At 42.4% G+C, this 21,014-nt stretch overlaps 1 protein-coding gene across 4 annotated transcripts in view; it reads right to left on the bottom strand.

Annotated features, from left to right (window-relative positions):
* Nucleotides 1-404: 404 nt before the first annotated feature.
* The window catches only part of Sec24d (SEC24 homolog D, COPII component), a 78,739-nt gene continuing 58,129 nt past the window's right edge, over nucleotides 405-21,014 (bottom strand). For all 4 annotated transcript variants that reach the window (XM_090356649.1, XM_090356648.1, XM_090356647.1 and 1 more), the window contains exons 13-23: nucleotides 20,553-20,646; nucleotides 18,115-18,231; nucleotides 17,366-17,536; nucleotides 14,603-14,699; nucleotides 14,344-14,489; nucleotides 13,026-13,164; nucleotides 12,005-12,123; nucleotides 8,806-8,985; nucleotides 7,204-7,395; nucleotides 4,488-4,577; nucleotides 405-1,224 (exon numbers count right to left, since the gene is read on the bottom strand). In XM_090356649.1, coding sequence (XP_090212775.1) covers nucleotides 1,084-1,224; nucleotides 4,488-4,577; nucleotides 7,204-7,395; nucleotides 8,806-8,985; nucleotides 12,005-12,123; nucleotides 13,026-13,164; nucleotides 14,344-14,489; nucleotides 14,603-14,699; nucleotides 17,366-17,536; nucleotides 18,115-18,231; nucleotides 20,553-20,646 — 1,486 coding nt within the window. In that variant the 3' untranslated portion in view covers nucleotides 405-1,083. The remainder of the gene's footprint in view (nucleotides 1,225-4,487; nucleotides 4,578-7,203; nucleotides 7,396-8,805; nucleotides 8,986-12,004; nucleotides 12,124-13,025; nucleotides 13,165-14,343; nucleotides 14,490-14,602; nucleotides 14,700-17,365; nucleotides 17,537-18,114; nucleotides 18,232-20,552; nucleotides 20,647-21,014) is intronic.

Genomic DNA, 21,014 nt, shown 5'->3' with positions numbered 1-21,014 from the left:
TACCTTGATAAAAGTTGAGTATGGCAGACACTTTTGGGTGCCTTACTCACCTGAAATCATTCTGGTGTACATACACACATACATACATATATATATATATATACACACACATACATGTATATATGTGTAGGTATACATATACATAAATATTAATAATGCCTGTGGCCAGTTTCTGTTTCTTTGCCCACAAAGATGTGTTTGAGATTTCTTTTTAAATGTATTAAGTACATGGTCTTAATATGTAGTTAAGTATATAGTTCCCAGATTCGTTACCTAACAACCTAGAAACAAGATTTTCTCATCCTGACTTGCTGTTAGTGACTCTTCTAGTTTTTTTTCCCAAGATGCTGTATTATCCTTAAAAAACAAAACAAAACTCAATACCTAAAAATTGTACGCAGTGATTTAAGAGTATATGAAGTGATTTATTGGTACTGGTTAAGATCCATTATATACAGGTAGAAACCATGAAAATTGTACAAAGAACCATTAAGAATATTGATAAGACGGTATTATAGACAAACACCTGGAAAATACTTTCAACATGGACAAATATAATTATGGAAAATAGAGTAGAACACAAATTGTTCTACCAGGTAGATTCCAAGGTTATTAAAAGTCTACTATGCAAACTTTACTTTGAAAAATCAGTTCAATGGAGTTCAACGACTTAAAAAAATTAGGCACAATGTAAAAATTAATTTTCCCTCACTGTAAACATGAGGGGAACCAACTTTTTACTCCAAATCTATACACTTTGAAAAATAATTTATATGTCTAGCACAAAGAAAATTGAGAATGTTTATGTTTCTGTAAACTATGCTTTTTTTTCATGAAATGGAAACTGTATCAGTTTTCAAATTAAAAATTGTGCAATCAGAAATAGACTTGTTCCCTTTATGGTACAACTGTCCCTTCATTGGCTTTATACCTGAGCACCAAAGCTAAAGTCCTACATGCCGTCTTGGAAAGCTATTCTGAAATTGAGCAAAAAATCAAAACTAGCCTCTATCATCTGGAAAATTAGGCACCAAGGAGGAGAGGTCTCCTTAAATTGCAACATTACTGAAGGAGAGGGTTCAGTTAATTAAGTAGCTGACAGATCTCCTTGTGAACACAACAAAGGAAGTCCACATACGATGACCCTCCATAAAGTCCTTTGTCTTCCACCAGGAACTGTCGAAAAACCATCTCTGGCTGTTCTCGCTGCTTCACGATGGTCAGCTAGAAAGCAACCAGAGCTGCTGGTTATAATCATGGCTCCGTTTAGTTTGCTTCCATTTTTCCAAATACTGTAGAATATTCACTATGAATGAGGCCTTGCCTGTTACCAGGGCAGAGGGAGGCACCAACACTGAAAGGAAAATTTCCACTGGGCTCCTGACGGCTCACACCTGTGTTCCTAGCTATTCAGGAGGCCAAGATTGAGGCTCATGGTTCAAAGCCAGCTTGGGCAAGGAAGTCCTTAAGATGTTTTATCTCCAGTTAATCACCCAAAAGCCAGAGGTGGAGGTGTGGCTCAAGTAGTAGAGTGAAGGGAGAGTGTGAGGCTCTGAGTTCAAGCCTGGGTGCTGGCCTATGAACACTTGGGGCTTAAACTTGGGGCCTGGGCACTGTCTCTGAGCTTATGGTCTCAAGGCTAGCCATCTACCACTTGAGCCACAGCTCCACTTTTGGCTTTTCTGATAGTTCAATGGAGATGAGAGTCACATACTTTTCTGCCCATGCTGGCTTTGGACTGTGAGCCTCAGATCTCAGCCTCCTGAGTGGCTAGGACTACAGGCGTGAGCCTCCAGCACCTGGCTAACACAGGTTTTCAGAAGGCAATGAGAAGGTAGGAACAAAATGACCATTATCATGAGTTTGAGCTTTTGTAGGAAAGAAGACTACAAGGAGAGGCAGCAGGTTGACATCTGTGCAGCACACTAGTGAGAAGAACAGATGTGGAGGCACTGGAAAGTGGGTAGACTTGAGGGGATTACAGAGATCACGTCCTGCGACCAACTGTGTTGAGCTTACTGTAGCCACACATAGCCTTGCAGGCTGCTGAGTCCAGGAAGCATGACTCATTCAGATAGAGATGGGTCATAACGGTAAGTTACATACTGTCTTCCTAGGACTTCATGTGGAAAAGAGCATGTAAAACACATGTCAGGACTGGTGAATTCTGGGTCCCTGGGGGAAGGCTGCCATCCACAGGGGCTTCCTGTGCAATGGGGCAAAGGCACCTCTCTCTGCCCCCTCGCATTGCAGAGGCCACGCCCTGAGCTACACCAGCTGTTGCTACAGACACAGGTGCCATTCAACTTTGCTGGGGCCGTTCCTCCCCATGTTTGCATCACATGCTTTTTCCTTATGAAGTACAACAATCCAGTTATATAATTTGAGAGTTTTCTGTTATATTTTGTCCTGGGTCCTAGACTGATGGCTTTTTTTTTTTTTGTCAGTCCTGGGCTTGAGTTCAGGGCCTGAGCACTGTCCTTGGACTTTCTCAAGGCTAGAGCTCTACTACTTGAGCCTCAGCACCACTTGTGGCTTTTTTCTATGTATGTGGTACCAAGGAATTGAACCCGGGTCCTCATGCATGCTAAGCAAGCACTCTACCACTAGGCTAAACTCCCAGCCCGACTGATGGCTTTTTAAATTATGCCTGGCCTAATAAAAAAACCATAATGATAGTATATAAAAGTGCTCCTGGCCGGGAGTTTGGCCTAGTGGTAGAGTGCTTGCCTAGCATGCACGAAGACCCAGGTTCGATTCCTCAGTTTGCAAATGTCAGGAGAAAGATGTGTAATGCTGAATGCAAATGTGCACTGCTATAGGTCTTGCCTTTCTGATGTCAGCATGAGAAGTCTCTAGAGCTCCCTAAGCTACCAGAGAGGCCTCCGAGTGGGAGAGTGTTCCACGTCCTGCCTCCTCTCTCAAGGTCTCAGGGCCACTTCACGGTGGAGGCATGAGGATGTCCCAGGAAGGCTGTGCTGAGCAAAATAGAAGAGTGCCATGGACATACCCCTTACCCAAGTCTTAGGGGGCAGGTGGGTGAAGAGAAGCTAAGAAAGGTTGGTGGGAAAGAAGAGTCCACATCACTTTCAAAACTCATCGAAGAGAGGGCAGGAGTGTGGCCTAGTGGTAGAGTGCTTGCCTAGCATGCACAAAGTCCTGGGTTCGATTCCATGGAATCACATATACAAAAAACCTGGATTGGTGCTATGGTTCGAGTAGCAGAGTACTAGCCTTGAGAAAATCCAAGGACAGTACCTAGGCCCTGAGTTCAAGCCCCAGTACGGGGAGGAAACAAAACAAAACAAAACTGATAGAAGAGAGAATGAGGAATGAGGAAATATTCCATGTTGAAATGTTGCTAAAAAGCCTAGAGTATCTGTTGTCTTCAGCAGTTTAGCTGTTTACACACAAGTGGAGGGCGGGAAGGGAGGAGACTGATAGTCAAGAATAGATGACTTTTTCAAGAAGCCTGCTGGTAAATGAATTCTCCAACAACGCCAGTCTGCAGTAAATATTTGTAGAAAAACTGGAAGGGAAGGGAAGGGAAGCAGACGTTTGCAGAAACAGGTAGGGTCAAACAGTTTGCAAACAGAGGGGAGACAGTGATCCAGGACTAGAATGTATCATGAATCACGTGTGCCTACTCATCTGAGGGTCAAAATTTTCTTTTGTTCCACCACAAAATTAAGGATGAGGCCTAAAGAGAGTGAGTTTCTGAAAAAAATATCTAGCATCAACTGAAAAGTGGCAGCATCGTCTGTATCTGATTTTGCTTTATCTTTTTTATTTTTTGGAAACAGTAATGTTGCTCAGGCTGGCCCTGAACTCAAGGACAGAAGCAGTTCTCTTGTCTCAGTATCCTGAGGAGCTGGAACTATGTGTATAACTCTCATCCCCGTGCCTGGCTCAATTTTAACTTTCTAGCTATTCTTTCCTATTCAATCCTCTGTCTCTCTGTCTCTGTCTGTCTTTCTCTCTCTTTTGTGCCAGAACTGGGGCTTGAACTCCACTGCTTTTCAGTAATATTAGATGCCAAAGGAAAAGTTATTTCAAAGCCTGTCAATGATATCAATGGCTGCTACACAATGAAGTAGGTTTTTGTGATTTTAAGTTGCTACTTCAAGATAATCCTTGGTGATAACTTCTAATCAGAAGTTAGTGTGAGTTGCATCATAAAAATGCAGAACATTTGCTAGGTGCTGGTGGCTCACACCTGTAATCCTAGCTACTCAGGAGGCTGAGTTTTGAGAATTGGTGGTACACAGCCCACCTGGGCAGAAAAATCCCTGAGACTCCAATCTCCAGTTAACCAGCAAAATGCCAGAAGGTGTGGTTCAGGTGGAAGAGTTCCAGCCTCCGGGGGGGGGAGAGGGGGGAAACAAAGTGAAAGTCCTACTTACTGGCAATAAATAAATAAATAAATAGAAATACAGACATACATTTTAAAAGTCATAAAAAAAAAAGCATCCAAATCTCCTTTTCACCTTCATGGAATATGGCCTCTTCTGCTGGAGCAGATTCATTGTCATCTTGAGGTGCTGCGAATGCGGACTTCCCACCTCAGGCAGCAGAGTCTACATGTAAGAAAATCACAGCTTCAGTTCACTCTGTAAGATTTACATGGAAGCAGCGTCATGTAGCTATCAGAATGCTGAACACATCCTTCAAGTACTGTACAGGTGATTGGCTTAATTCACTTACCTGAAAACAAAAAAAAGTTGCATTCTTTTTAACACATTCCCACCTATAAAACAATTTTTCTCTGTCTTTGGAAAACAGTGGTTTAAAAAATAATAAAAGCAAAAAATTTTTAAAAAAACCCTTCAGTGGGACATAACAAATACATATCATTGCAAATGGCCTAACAGATGTTTGGTTTATAGCAGATGTTTGCTTTATATCAAGGAGGCCTTTGGAGGGCCACTGAGGTTTTAAACTCTTTTCAAGGTCCCATGTGTCAAAATGAAGAATGAAGTGTATCTCCTCGTTGCCTTGTTTGGGAAAAGCTACCCTTGTTCCGCGGTTCCAACATGAAAACAAACTACCAAACTGCTTATTTCTCAAGGGGATGTGGTCTCTCAGATTTCCCCAAAATCTGGTGAATAGTTTACTAAACAATCTGGCTGCACATGGCGATGCTTCCATGAAGGAAGGGTCCCACGCTACCCTCCGAGCTCTGCATGGAGATGCTGAGATCAACACATTCTTTCAGTTAGCCACAGAATAGGTGAGTTAGGCTGTGCTCCTGTAAAAGTTCCCAGTCTCCAAAAAACAGTGCTTCGCCTGTGTTTGTGTGTGTGTGTGTGTGGTCACTAGAGTTTGTATTCAAGGCCTCCAGCTTACTTGGCTTTCTTTTTCCCTTAACATTCTTAAAATACAGTTGTATTATTATTAAGGTGTTGTACAGAGTTGATTTCCTTGCTCATGGCTGGTGCTCTACCGTATGAGCCATGCCTTCAGCCCCTGGTGGGCCCCCTTTTTTTTTTCAACACATAAAATATACTTGATGTACATGCATCAACGTGCTAACTTTCTTTTTTAAAGGAAGTGAAGAAGATCCTTACCAATATGTTGTTTTATGACAGAGACTTAAACTGCTGTAGATGTACACACTCAGTTCAGCAAACATGCTTTCAGTGTTTACTGGAGGAAAGTTCCTGTGAAGATGTTTACATAAATATAAAGGACATAAAGTCCTTGCCGGTGGAATTTTAACTCCAGCTCTTTTTTTAAAAATTTGCATTTCTAACAATTCCTTAATTTCTCCTATGTACAGGCATCTTTATGGTTGCTAGATCATAAAACTAGTCTCCCCGGACTTGGGAAACTTTGATTTCTTTAAAACATTTTGATGGCATTCACAATGGTCTGCAGATCTCTGAACCAACTACCTGCCTATCTTTGCAGCCTTCAATTTCATTCCTACCACTCTCAAGAGATTATAGGTTCCCTAAATTATGCACTCGCCCCAGAAATTAGACATAACACAGAGAACTAGCCATCCTGCCATGACTTCAGCTACGCTTCAGGGACGAATTCCCCGGACTCCACCACTGAGAAGACACTGGTGCTGAGATTTCCTAAACTATTTTAAAAATAGGCATTTTGTGTTCAATTCCAGATTCAACCCACACTTTTGTTATGATTACAATAGAAGGGCTTATCATCTGTTCTCCTAACTGTCCTGTCCTGTGTTAATCTGATTTGAGTCTCTGGCTCGCAGCTCGGCACTGAGGTTAGGTCCGAGCTGAGGAACCAAGTCCAGGCCCCTGACTGCTGATAAGAACTCGCCTCTGAGCCTTCACTGGTTCATCTACAAAAACGTGCTAACAGGATAGAGGTTTTCTTTTTTCTTTGTTGTTGTTTTAACTGTCTTGACTTTATTTATTTATTTATTTATTTATTTATTTATTTATTTATTTTGTCGGGGTGATGTACAGAGGGGCTATAGTTCCATTGGTCAGGTAGTGGGTACACTGATACCCCTTCTCGTATTTTCCTCCCACTTTCCCTCTCCCCCACCCCTCCCAATCATCTTGTTGTCTTGTTTGTTCCTTTATCTGTCTTTGGGAGGGTGAAGGGGGCACTGAAATGGAGGCCAGCCGTGGTCCTCACTGGACAGTGTGGAAAATGAACTATGCAGCTGTGGGTGGGGATGGGAGGGAAAAATAGAGAGAGCAAGGGAGGGGTGACATTGCCCAGAAATAAATAAATGTACTCTTCACCTGACTTATCTGTGACCCCTCTGTACATCACCTTTATAATAAAAATGAAAAACAAAAACCTGTCAAACCGTCAGCCAAAATAACCTTTTTGCCAGCCAAAATAACCTTTTTGCCAATATAAGTATCTTATCTTGATTGCTTGTGATAGTGATGGAAACCTGATTAATAAAAATATCTAAATATTAAGAAAAAATGGTACCATGTCTGCTTCACTTACTTGCTAGCGCAGAATGACAGGTATGGCTGCCATACTGCAAATTACCTTAGAGCACTGGCTGTTTTACTCAAATCACATACTTTGGTTAATGATTTTTGTTAATAATTGTGTATCAACTGTTTATCAAAATCTGATTTCACTCATACCAAATTACCAGCCCTATTACTTTTTTTCTTTGCAATGTCAATGTGCACAGAAAATTTATTTCAGAAGGCATCTTTTGCAGAGTCCCCACAAAAACAATGCCCAAATTCTTACCATATCTGTGTTCACATGTGCAAAAGATGGCACGTTGAATATTGCCTGGATCAGCTCTGGCGGGCTGCTCACTCCCAGCCACAGGAACATGTGGAGACCATTAGCCAACAGGAAGACCCCTTCCTCCGAAAGACGGGACTCTGAGCAGCGGACAGCGGCAGGCAATGCTGTGTTCTTCACATCTAATGTGTGCTGTGTGCAGGACACAGAGGGAGTTACAAACCTCTTCCTCCTTTCCTTCCTTCTTCCCCTTCTTTCCTTTTCCATTTTCCCTCTTTCCCTCTTGTGCACATTTGGCAAATATGAACTCGACAAAAATCCCTGCCTGTGTAGTGAATGTTCTTCTGGAAGGAGGAAAAGATCATAAATGTCTAAAATAAGCCAGTTGTAATCTTAGCTATTCAGGAGGCTGAGATCTGAGAATCTTGATTCAGGAAAGTCCCTGAAACTTATCTCCACTATACTTACTGCTCAAAGCCAGAAGTAGAGCTGTGGCTCTAATGGTAGAGTGCTAGCCTTGAGATAAAAAAAAAAAGCTCAGGGATGGCGCTCAGGACTAGCACACACACATTAAAAAAAAGTGTCGAATAGATATAACTCCAGATGGTATTGAATAACTTTGACGGATTTGAGTGCCAGTGGCTCACATGTGTAATCTTAGCTATTCAGCAAGGCAAAATCTGGAGGACTGTAGTTCAAAGCTTGGGCAGAAAAGTTTGTGAAACTCCAACTGCAAAATAACCAGCAAAAAGTAAGGCTGGAAGCATGGCAATTTGTGCCATTCTTTGTAGCATGACAGCCAAGTGAGTAAGCAAAGTGAATTTTGAGTTTCTAAGTTCTTATCCCAGTATTACTGAAATAAAAACTAACCTATCCAGAACAAAATAGAAAAGTGGAGTGTGTGTGTGTGTGTGTGTGTGTGTTGAGGGAGGGGGGTGTATTGATGTAAAGGAGGGATGCTAGAATTTTAATTGGGGTGGTACATGAAGTAACTTTTCAGTACAGGCCAAGGTAAGAAAATGCTTTCTTTATTGCTGAAGAGTGCTCGTGCTTGTGCCCTCTCTCTCTCCCCCCTCTCTCTCTCATCAGTTGTGGGGCTTGAACTCAGTGCCTGGGAACTGTCCCTCAGCTCTTTTTCTCAGGGCTAGCACTCCCCACTTCTGGTTTTCTGGTGGTTACTTGGAAGTAAGAGTCTCATGGTCTTTAGTGCCCAGGCTGGCTTTGAACCACCATCCTCAGATCTCAGCCTCCTAGGATCACAGGCATGAACCACCACCAGTGCCTGGCTTTGCTGTGGAGTTCTTGATGGCTGCTGTTAGCTGGTTCCCGTTTATCTGCAGATATCGCAGTAGGCCTATTCAGGTAAAGATGGCTGAGTGAGAACGAGCCAGGCAAACCAGCCGGCTGAGCAGTGTAGAGAAGTCTGATGCCTTGGTTCCCTCCTTGCTCTCCATACTGTGAAAGCCATGTGTGATTCTGAATTTCTTCTTAGGTTCAAAGAGTTGCCCATATAAATGTGTGCAACAAACCCTGAAACAAACAAACACGTGATCCCCTTTCTGCCTGTGTTAGAGCTACGGGCGTCAGAGCCGGCTCGCTTACAATGGGCAGCAGCTGTGGGTAGAAGAAGAGCTGGGAGTCAGCCACAGCCATGGCTGTGACCAGCTGCCTCTGGTATGCCCGCTCGTCTGTGGAGATCTCCGGGCGGCTGAGCAGCACGCAGTTCTTCAGCAAGCAGTTCATGTACACCGGGAACACCTTCATGGATTCCGGCAGAATAAGCTGAAAAAGAAAGGCATGTGTTCAGGCTTGACCTTGGCAAAGGAAGACCCCTGAGTTGAAGCTCCAGCACTGGCATAAAAAAAATGCACGGGGCATGCCTGGACTGTGATCCCCTATTTATGTCGCCCTGCGATGCTTCCAGATGATGATTGATGATGATGATGATGATTGATGAGGATGATATGAGGAGGAGGAGGAGGAGGAGGAGGAGGAGGAGGAGGAGGAGGAGGCGGCGGCGGCGGCGGCGGCACTGTGTCAGCCACTGGATGAGATGGAGTATCACAAACTTTCTTTTGCCCTAGAATTTATTTTTTTTGGGGGGGGGGGCATTTGGAGTTGTGATTCTCAATCTCTTCCTCCCAGGTAGGTAGGATTACAGGCATGAGCACCATGTCTAACTAAACTCCGCTATGCTTAAAGACATTCATATGTTAAGAATTTACTGATGGAGAACAACAAATTTCATTGTAAGCATAGGAATAATCTCTCTTCCAGAGAATACAGACATCATAATATTTTTACTTTAGACTAACTAAACTATATAAACAGATGGCCTAATAGTAGGGATAAGGCTTTAACTTTAAAACTGGTAAAAGATTCCCTCCTTTTGGTCGGTCATGGGACTTGAACTCCAGGCCTAGGAGCTGTCCCTGAGCTCTTCAGCTCAATGCTACCGCCCTAAAGATTTTCCTCCCCCTTTTTAAAGTTTTCACTTATGGTCTGAGGCCAACATTTTAACATTAGCAAATGACTTTTCAGGGCAGACAGTAACTATTCCTGTTTTCTATCACCTCATCCCTCTGAAGAGGGAGACATTACAGACAGAAAACTATCTTCCAGAGATCCAAGACCAATCGTAAAGCCTGGACCACAGCCAGGTGAGACTCGAGGTTGCGCTCACCTGGGCTGCATACAACTTCAACAAACATAGCAAAGCAATAATAGCACATTTACTGCTTACATTTACTACAGTGGAATATCTGAATGTTAATAAACAGCATTGAATCTTCAAATACAGATAATATTGCCAATTCAATTTTCAACACGGAGGATGAAAGAATGTACAGGCAAATCATTTTGAACCGCATAAAAAGAATTTCTAGGAAAAGTCCAATCTCAGTGTCTTTGTTTTCTTTCTTGAACACGGACTATGAGCTTAGATCCAGAATTTATCTGCTTTGTTTTTCTGGCTCAAGGCTTCCTTGCAGGTGGGGTTTCAGATGTCCTGTCAGTAATCACTTTGACAAAGAACTAGAAAACATTCCCATCTCTGGCTCACTGTCTGCTTTTTCAATCAAGATTTTATAGCCAGATGTTTAAGACATGACTATGAGAAATAGCAGCTAACTAACTATTGGCCTACGGAAGAACAGGAATAAGAGAATATAAAACTAAATGTGGAACTGAGTATCCACTCCGTTGTGTGGTCAACAGTCTAAATGAAGTTAGTTAAGTGATTTTCTAACATTTCTTCTGGGTGCTAGGGGCTGACACATAATTCTAGCTATTCAGGAGATTGAGAACTGAGGATTATGGACTGAAGCTAGAACCAAGACAGACAAATCCAAGAAACCTATATCTACAAATAACCAGAAAAAATCCAGAAATGGAGGTATGGCTCAAGTGGTAGAGTGACAGCCTTGAGCAAATAAGCCAAGAGGGAGAGCAAGATTCTGAGTTCAAGTTCCAGTACTGGTACAAAAACAAACTAATGCAAGGATAACATTTCAAATTATTAGATGATGGCCAAATGTGATTTCTTTCAAAATTCTTCATATCTTCTATCTATCTATAACTTTTCAGTATAAATAGCTGACACATAAATACTTGTTTATAAACTATATTTCTTTTTTTAAGAGTTTTGGAAACATTTATTACATTGAGGGGATATGACTGATAAATAGGGAGTTGTCAGGTTCTCTAGGAGTCTGACATTTTCATGGTGTTCTTTTCTGTCAAAGATCGTTGATGGGGGTATGTTTTATAATACTTTAGAAACAGGAAAAGTAGGAGTTGATCCAATAATTTAGTGAAATGGAAGATGATAAATACCACTGTCAGGACATTTGCCTCTCTTATTGCTTAGAATGTCCTGTAATCCTCCCTTCTCTTGTTTTCCTCCTTCCCTATCTGATTTCAAATAACCAAATACACATATATACAATATATCAGATAACAAGGTAAAATACTGTAACAATATGAGATAACCAAGGGACAGCAAAAGAGATGAGAGATAACATAGTACATTAAGGGCAGCAATCATTCATTACATAGCTTTTGTTTCTATATCCTGGAGGTCCTTTCATTTAGCATCATCTTATATCAAGACGAGAAAGGGTATCAATGTTTGTGAAGTAATACTCCTTCTATCTGGTGAATATAACATAACTACAATAAAAATATATGAAAACAAGAATGTCCTGTAACCCTTTAAAACCGCCTTTGTTTACTCTGGAAATCTGTCCAAAAATAAAAAAGATAGTGAAAAATCCCACCTCCTGAGTGTTCATAGGCTGATGTGTCATTGCATGCCAAGATTGGGTCTTAGGAAGGATTTAGCTACACTTGTGCATGGTGCTGAATCCTGGGCTCATTTTGTATAAACTATATTTCTTAATAAAATACATTATTACTGCCATGAGTGATGATACCACATGAATATGCCTATGCATATTGTAGCATACACATTTCACAGCAAAATATCCATCTCTACCTACAGAGGAGAATCCCTGTTTATATTATGACAACATTCATTTGTTTACATGTCATGCTGTTGACTGTCAACTGGCATATATATGTATATATATACACACACACACACATACATATATATATATATATATATATATATATATATATATATATATGCAAGTATATCCCTGCCCCCTCCACTGTGTTCTCAGTCTCCTGGCTGTAGGTATGGAAGTGACAGCAGCACGGCTGTCTTCCGAAGCTCTGTGCTGAAAGAACAAGTCATTGCATCTCATGCTTTGCAGGCTAAGTACCACAGGCAGCTTACCTGGCTGGCCGCTGATGGGCTGGCACAATTCTTCCGGTAACACGCCAAAATATGGGCGGTCTGATTCACTAGGGTTTCCCGGATCATCTTTAAAGGCTGGTGTAAAACTGCTTTAAAAGCTAAGTGCACACAACCATGAACAAAAACAACAACAAAGGACATCAAAGTCTTAGAAACTGATCTCTTTAAAGAACAGACGACTGTTTCTCTTAGATCACCTAACCAGGAGAGTGGCATTTGAGGATGTTAAAGCTGGGTGCCAGCCAGCGGGGCTGTCTCTCCACGACTTAGCCAGTGACAAATAATGTTAGGCTGAAGTGGGGCCAGCTTTGTCTTCAATCCCACTTTTACACCCAGCAAAGAAAAAAGCTAGTTTGTCATTTGTTGACATGTGGAATTCTGACTTCTTACTAAGGCATTTTGGAAGACAAAATCCTTGTGTGGGGCCCCATCCGATTTGGAGTGGAAGAGGTAGGGCTGTCTGGAGTCAGGGGTGGTCTCTTTCCCCCTGCCTCAGGGCACTGCCATCTACATACTAAAACCCTTCACATCACCCACTACACTTCACCTCTGACTCCTGATGAGGAAAGAAGCTCGAGTTGAGCAGCTTCACCCTGTATGTACTGAGTTAGCCCACTTTTCAGTACTCCTCTTTTATTAGTTCTTTTTTTATGTTTTTGTGCCAGTCCTGGGGCTTGAGCTCAGGGCCTGGGAGCTGGCCCTGAATTACTTTTGCTCAAGGCTAGCACTCTACCATTTGAGCACAGCTCTGCTTCTGGCTTGTTGTTTTTGGTAGTTAAGTGGCGATCAGAGTCTCATCGACTTTCCTGCCTGGGCTGACTTTGAACCATGATCCTCACTCTACTGAGTAGCTAGGATTATAGGCGAGAGCCATAGCATACAACTTAATAATTTCTCTGCCAGATAGTCGCACCACCATAGTATGTATTTAGGTATCAACTCTAACCAGCAAGTGCTGGCCGAGTTATGAAGCAGGGTTTATGGAGCTGCAAGGTGTTACCTGACTTGGCAAAGAAGTTGATCAGGGCATCGGTCTCACAGCTCTTGTACAGGTCAGCCAACTGGGAGCTGCAGTTTAGGCCAAGGTTGTGAATCCGGAGTCGTCTTTGGCCACCGATGGTTGTGTAGAGCACAGCACACTGCAGAGGGACATGGAAGCCAAGTGCATTATGGTTCATGTAGCCAGCCACACTATTGATCTTAAGGACGTCTGTAGTAGTGTGCATAGACAAAAGAGCTCTCATTTTTCCATGAGATTTTTTTTCTATCCTGAGAGCAACAATGATGAATGGAAAAATCTCCATGGTTCCTAGTTAATTTTTTTTACTACAAGGCCAAATTCGATTACACTTACTTATGATGTGATAATATGCTTGACATGTCCTTATGGGCTGAACTGTGTAACACCCTCCAAACTTGTATGATGAAGTGCTGGTCCCCAAAACCTTACACTCTAGCTGGATTGGGGGGCTGGAGCTATCAAGAGGTAAATGATTACATAGAGCCCTGTGGCTGGGTCCTAATCCAATGTAACTGGTGTCTTTACTAGAGGAGAAACTTGAATACAGGGAAGTCTACCCAGACACAGAAAGACAATGACAAGTCATGAGGACAGGCCTACAGTAAATTCACCCTGAATGGCCTTCAAAAGCCTTTTATTTTGAATTTCCAGCCTCCAGAACTTTGAGAAGATACAATTCTTTCCGTGGTACTTTGTTATGGTGGCATCGGCCGACAGATACACATCTGGTAGGAGTAAAAAGTGGCTCAAGTAGTAGAGCACTAGCCTTAAGAAAGCCCAAGAACAGTGCCCAGGCCCTGAGTTCAAGCCCCAGGACTGACAAAAAAAAAAAAAAAACCCGAAAGTAATATAAAAGGGATTACCATGACATGAGTCAGGTAATGAATGCATGTCCTTTTGTACAGTATCTTTGCTTCCCTTATCCTCACTCATTAAAATTTTTTCAATCTGGAAGCATGGCCTACTGGTAGAGTGCTCACCTTGCATGCAGGAAGCCCTGAGTTCAATTCCCCAGTACCACATGCACAGAAAAAGCTGGAAGTGGTACTGTGGCTCAAGTGGTAGAGCACTAAGCCTTGAGAAAACCCAAGGATGGTGCCCAGGCCCTGAGTTCAAACCCCCGCAAAAAAAAAAAAAAAAAGGAAATAAATTAGGATTACAGGTGAGAGTCACTGCATCCAGCTTAAAAATAAATATATTTTTTTAAAATGAGGAAACTAGCAGCTTTGTTCAGATGGCTTCTATTCCTGTGTCCAGCCATCTCTGCTCATCACAGAGAGGAAAACCATGAAGTCACCTGGATTAAGGCACCAGTGTCTTCACTGAGTTTGTCATCATGCTTGAACTCCACAGTCACAGCCTTGTCACAGTCGATGGCAGCCATCTCTACATCGGTTGTATTGTTCATAAAAACAGCACCAAAAAAATCAGTAGCTCGGAAACCTAAAGACAAAAGCAAAGTGTCCTCTGACAATTACTGCGTTGACCGTCTTGTTATTTAATCTGACAAGTAAACGAGTGATTTGAATGAGAACTGAGAAGGGTGTGATATTTACCAGTGCTGGTACGAACTCTCATGATGGCATCAAAGCCTATTTTCTTTTCGATGTCGTTTCTGAGGTCCTTCAAAAATTGTTGGCTATCCAACTGCATCTAGAAAAGTTAAAAGCGTGATCACTGTCCACCAGAGGGCGGCAGAATACTTCAAATAACAATTGTGTGGGTTGTTTTTTTTTTTAAACTTGATTTAAAATAGTTTTGTCTTTTTTATCCTAATGCATGGCATTATATTTATGTGCATAGCTGGTTTCCTTGGCTAAAAAAAATAGATATATATAGGATAAGACTAAGTAAAATGAACTCTAGGATATGGAAACAAGGTTTATCTTTTGATCATTGTTCTTAGTGTACTATGTGAAGTTACTTCTTTTCTCCTTTTTTCCCTTTATGGTTTATCTCATGTTATTGTATCTGACTTTGTTACCTGGTATATTGTATAACATTTATTTATATATATTTGAAAATAGGGAAGGGAAGGGAAAAAACAGGATTATTGGGAGGGGGAGGAGGAGAGGGAAAGTGGGACAAAAACATGAGAAGGGCTATGAATGGTCAAGAAGTAATGTACCCACTACCTGATGAATGTAACTGTAACCCCTCTATATGTAACCACAACAATAAAATATAATTAAAAAAAGAAACATATTAAAATACACACACACACACACACACACACACACACACACACACACACACACACAAAAGTGATCTTTGGGCAATGATTTTGTTTAGTTCCCAAATGAAACATCTGCTACATTTCATCTTTATAACATTTGGAAGGGGGGGAAAAAAACAATCATTTTGGGCTGGGCGCGGTGGCTCACACCTGTAATCCTAGCCACTCAGGAGGCTGAGATCTGAGGATCACGGTTCAAAGCCAGCCTAGGCACTAAAAACTGTGAGACTCTTATCTCCAATAACCACTTAGAAAACCAGAAGTGGTGCTGTGGTTCAGGGTTTAGGGTGGTAGCATTGAGCTGAAGAGCTCAGGGTCAGTGCTCAGGCCCAGGGTTCAAGCCCCATGACTGACCAAAAGAAAATCAATCATTTTAATTTCCCAATGTGAAAATGGAATAAATGATTTACTCAAGGGTTGTGTTAGGGACAAGGTTAACACCCAGTTTAATGAGTCTCGGGTCCTTTTATGTCATTATGGACAGAGCTCAGTAAAGTTAAGGCAGGGGTATTTCATACACAGAATTAGTAGAAACCCTTCTCCTAGCCCATTTATTTATTTACTCTTTATTTACTTGTGGAGCTTAGTGGGGGTGAGTACTGGAGACTGAACACAGGGCCTAGTACTTGCTCAGCAAGCACTTTACCACTTGAGCTCATAGCAGCACTTCCACATTTATGTATTTATTAAAGTCATAGTAACTTGGCCTGGGATCCTCCTGAAGCAGGATCTTCCTGCTTCTACCCCTGAATAGCTATGATTATAGGTGTGCACCACTGTGCCTTGTCTCTCGCCTGGTTCTCTAATTGCTCTTAACTCACGTAACTGCAGAAACCTATTCTCCAAAGGCAACATCAATGCAATGTGCAAATGTGTGCAAGACTGGGCTGAGATGCTCACCCAGGAGAGCCAACAAATGAACCAAGAGCTAGGCTTGCAGAGCTGCCCCTCAGACTTGGTCAGGGAAGCTCTTTAAGTTCTCCCCTACAAGCAGTAGGCAGGGGAGAGGACCACTATTCCCTCTCCAGCTCCCACCGCCCCCTCCCCCCCCACAATGGGAGGCATCCCAGTCTTTATAACAGGCTCAGTCCCATCTTGTAACATCACTGGAATCTAAGAAAAGGAGTGTGCTAGCATGTGATTTCCTTTTACAACCATGTGCAATAAATGCAAATGAATCAAAGTAATATAGCCCCAATTAGCACTCCTAACTCTCTGTGATTACAAAATCACTTTCCCCTTCTTGGTGTTTTTCTTCTATAGGATTACAAGAACATTTCTTCTTAAAGTTAACACTGAAGGAATCAATAATCACTACTGATACATAGAGTGTAAGTAAATATCCTTCATGATATCTGAGCTTGCTCAGGATTAGTGCCTAACTCAGTGATGTGAAGAAACAGGGTAAGGTGATGAGCGGAATCCCCTCTGCCTCTGCTTCACTCGATCCCAAGTTTGGTGGGGCTGGGGCTCTAGGTCAGATATCACAACAGTGCCCAAATCAGGACCCTGGCATTGCTCAGATATTTCAGGCCCGAACCACAAGATGCTGGGCGATGGTGGCTCAGGCCTACCATCCTAGCTGCTCAGGAGGCTGAGGTCTGGAGAATCGTGGGTTAAAGTCAGTGCAAGAAGAAAAACCCATGAGACTTTATCTCCAAAGTCACAACGCAAAGAGCCAGATTGAAGGCATGGCTCAGTGGTAGAGTGCTTGACTAGTAAGCATGAGGCTCTGAGTTCAAACCCTGCTATTGTCTCTCAAAACTTAAATATACCACATTTCTCTGTGTTTTCAAACTTACCTTAAACTCAGGGCCTGAGCACTATTCTTGGGCTTTCTCAAGGCTAGCACTCTACCACTTGAACTGTAGCACCACTTCTGGCATTTTCTGTGTATGTGGTACTGAGGAATTGAACCTGGGGTTTCATGCATGCTAGGCAAGCACTCTACCACTAGGCCACACTCCTGGTCCCCTACCTTTGTCAATTTTGGCCACAAAGGAGTACAGCTTTCTTAAACTATAAGCTAAGCATCGAAACTAATGCAGGAGAAGACTGAGAAGAGCACATGGCTGGCATTTACCTGGAAATTGTTGTATTTGTAGAGGGTTCCTCCAGTGAGCTGAGGAACCAGGCCCAAGGAGGCCACATCCACGTACTGGCTGGGGAACAGGAAGAGTGTCACCGAGCAGCCGTGGGACACACAGTCCTTGGCCAGAGACTCATACACATTTGTTTGGGGCTGGAAGAGCAGCTGCAGGAACAAGACCCAAGAAAGGAAAGAACAAAATTAGTTTCGGATTAGAGTTAAGTTTCTATTGACTTCTTAGAGGAGCTGTAAAATGTGAGAATATATCTACATTTCCAGCTAACTGAGCCAGGCTAAGGAAACAATTCCATGCACTTCTATTTCACTTGATTCTCCTTTAGACCCCGGGGGCAAGCTGGCATTGCTGTCCCGGCTCTGACCTGCAGGGGGTGCTCACGTGGCGTTATGTGGTCAACTGTTGGATGCCTTACTGTTCCCACTAGTTTCCACCCTTCCCCCTACTGCTTCCTGTGTCTCCTCACAGAGATCCTGCATGGAGAGAAAGAGAAAGAGAGAGAGAGAGAGAGAGAGAGAGAGAGAGAGAGAGAGAGAGAGAGAGAGAGAGAGAGAGAGAGAGAGAGAGAGAGAGAGAACACTCTCTGATTTCAATTTAGATATTACAGACAGACATCAGGGTTTATACTCTAAATATTCCTACAACGTATACATTACTCAGCTTCTCCTCTTAAGCTGCGGTACCCTGGCCAGGGCTCCCGTGGAAGAACGTACTGAACACACGGTACCTTCTCCTTGTCTGTGTTAACCAGCTTTTTGTCATCTCTGTTTTTCAGCTTCCCTGGTGCTTCAGCAGTTGGTAAGGAGGAATGGAAGATGAACAGCTTACCAGGACATTCTGCTGCCTAAAACAAACCAACAAGAAAGAATTAGAGAACATGCTTGGATAGGAAGGGGTTTTGTTGTTGTTGTTGTTGTTTTGTTTTTTGGGTTTGTTTTGGGTGCTGTCCCTGAGCTTCTGGCTCATGGCTAGTGCCCTATCATCTGAGGCATAGCTGCACTTCAGGCTTTTCTGGCAGTGAACAGGAACTAAGTCTCATTGACTTTCCTGCCTGGGCCAGCTTTGACTACACTTAAAAATCTGTCACTTTTATTACTATGAAAACATTGTTACGTATTTTTTTTGTCAGTTGTGGAGCTTGAACTCTGGGCCTGGGCGCTGTCCCTGAGCTCTTCAGCTTAAGGCTAGTGCAACCAGTAGAGCCACAGCACCACTTCTAGTTTTCTGGTGGTTAAATGAAGATAAAGAGTCTCATGGACTTTCATGCCTAGGCTGGCTTTGAACCGTGATCCTCAGATCTCAACCTTCTGAATAGCTAGGATTGCAGGCATGAGCCACTAGTGTCAGGCGGAAAACACTGTTTAAAAGCATCCAGATAAGCCAGGCATGGTGATACATGTCTGAAATTGTAATGGGAAGGCCAAAGCAGGAATATTAAGGGTTCAAAGCCAGCCTGAGCTATATAATGAGACCTGGCCTCAGAAACAATAAAAAATAAAACAGTAACAAAATGCATAACTTTAACTTGAGGGGATGAAAGGGGATGGGACAGACAAAGAAGATTGGTAGAAGGGGCTGATCCAGATGCCTTGTGCTCATAAACTGACATACTGAATTGTGACCCTTTTCATACAACAGTTATACACACACACACACACATATATCTAAAACAGAAAACGTATGAAGTATTCAAATGAAATCCAGTTTCATCAATGTCCCTTCACAAGTTCACTACCCTTAGTTTTGTGACAATACAGAATGCCTTCCAAAAAAAAAAATGTGCCCCCCAAAAGGGAGTAAGGTTAATGTGCATAATTGAAGTGATCAAGTAAGAAACTGAGATTCCCTGAAAAGTGACATGTCTTCAGTGGGAGTTGGGTGGCAATATGGGAAGAACAGCCCAGCATGTGCAGTACTGTACACCCACAGTAGACTACGGATGGAATTTAGACATTGGTGGCAACTACTATATGCTTTATGAATGACAAGCATATAGTAATAATAATAACCATCATCATCATCATCATCATCATCATCCTATCTACTCAAGAGGCTGAGATCTGAAGGCTATGATTCAGATTCAGACTGCCTGGGCAGGCAAATCTGCAAGACTCTTATCTCGAGAAGTAGAAAGCAAGTGCAAGGCCCAAAGTTCAAACCCCATTTCCTAAATAATAACCTCTCAGAGTCACTGCATTAGAATCACACTATAAATTTAGACACGAAACTTGTGCAGGAAGTGGTTCATATCCTCAAGTTTTGTTCTGTTACTGCTGATACTTATATCTTGTATTATAACTAGTCATTTTACTTTAGAAGTCAGTCTAAAAGCGTATAATCAAATTTAAAACTGATTTTAAGAATCAGCTTTCAGAGCCGGAGAGCTTTACTTCCATGCTAAGGTAAGCATCACTTAGAACAAGTGCCTCCAGGGCCTTCTGTCTTCTTTAGTTTACTGTCTGGATTACCTGGAAACGGACCCAGAGCTGTTTGGGTTTGGCTTCCCCACTGGACACAGGGCTGACCTCTCGTCCCTTCCCCTTAAGGCAGCCAGCGAGGCTCCAAGCACGCATGTCCTGTCGTTGGCCTGGTCCTCACCTACTTCAAAGTCCCAAGGAAGGGGAGGGCAACCTGGGAACTGAACTCTTCATGCCAGTGATCCAGCTACTCCTGAACTTATTTAAAAACAGATCATACAAAGGTCATCTAAAAGCAGAAGGGAGAGCTAAGCTGGAAATCCTGACACCACCAGTGGATGGGTTGCTGAAAAGTGCAGGAATGTAAGCAATGGGGTCTTGGCTGTGTTGGAGTTTCTAGTGGCCCTCCAACTTTGGTGAAGACCACCACTGTACTTCTTTTCATAGACAAAACTTTCTCTTTTGTCTGGCTTTTCTTTTCTTTCTTTTTTGTGCCAGTACCGGGGCTTGAACTCAGGATCTGGGTGCTGTCCCTTAGCTTTTTCACTCAAGGCTAGCATTTTATCACCCTTTTGGCTTTCCTGGTAGTTAAGTGAAGATCAGAGTCTCATGGACTTTTCTGCCCCAGCTGGCAGAGAACCGGGATCCTTAGATCTCAGCCTCCTGAACAGCTCGGATTACAGGCCTGCCTACGGGTGCCAGGCTGTTTTGAAAATGTATTTGGTAGCTTCAACAAGTGGCTTCTCACCTTCAGGGCTTCCATGCCAGCCTGGATGACAGGCGCAAAGACAGTCTCATTTTCATTGGAGTCTGCAAACATCTCTGGAATCTGGTCCAATAAACTATAGAAAGTGGATGAGTAAAAAAGTTGTAAATGATTGTCATAAATTTCAAAATCAGTAGGTCACTAACATTTTACACTAAACACTCATGGTATTTATTTCATGTACAACACTTAGGAGAATTTTACCTACTGGGAAAATAAGCAAACTGATTAAGATATTCCTTAGGAAATGATGGCCTGTCATGGTTTGCATCAAACCTAAGATTTGGATGGAACATTTTTACGCAATCACATTTTGTACATATTTTTCTATTCATTATATTTCTCCTCTAAGTTCTTGAAACTGTAGCTGTATCTTTAATTATTATCCTCATATCCATTCTCCTTGTGTTGCCTTTCTAAGCCAAGACAAAAAAAATGAATAAG

Source organism: Megascapheus bottae, chromosome 23 (genome assembly GCF_031878675.1).
Source record: "Megascapheus bottae isolate mThoBot1 chromosome 23, mThoBot2.hap1, whole genome shotgun sequence".
NCBI lineage: Eukaryota > Metazoa > Chordata > Mammalia > Rodentia > Geomyidae > Megascapheus > Megascapheus bottae.
The sequence above is the reverse complement of the archived record's forward strand: the minus strand, read 5'-3'. Positions and strand labels throughout refer to the sequence as shown.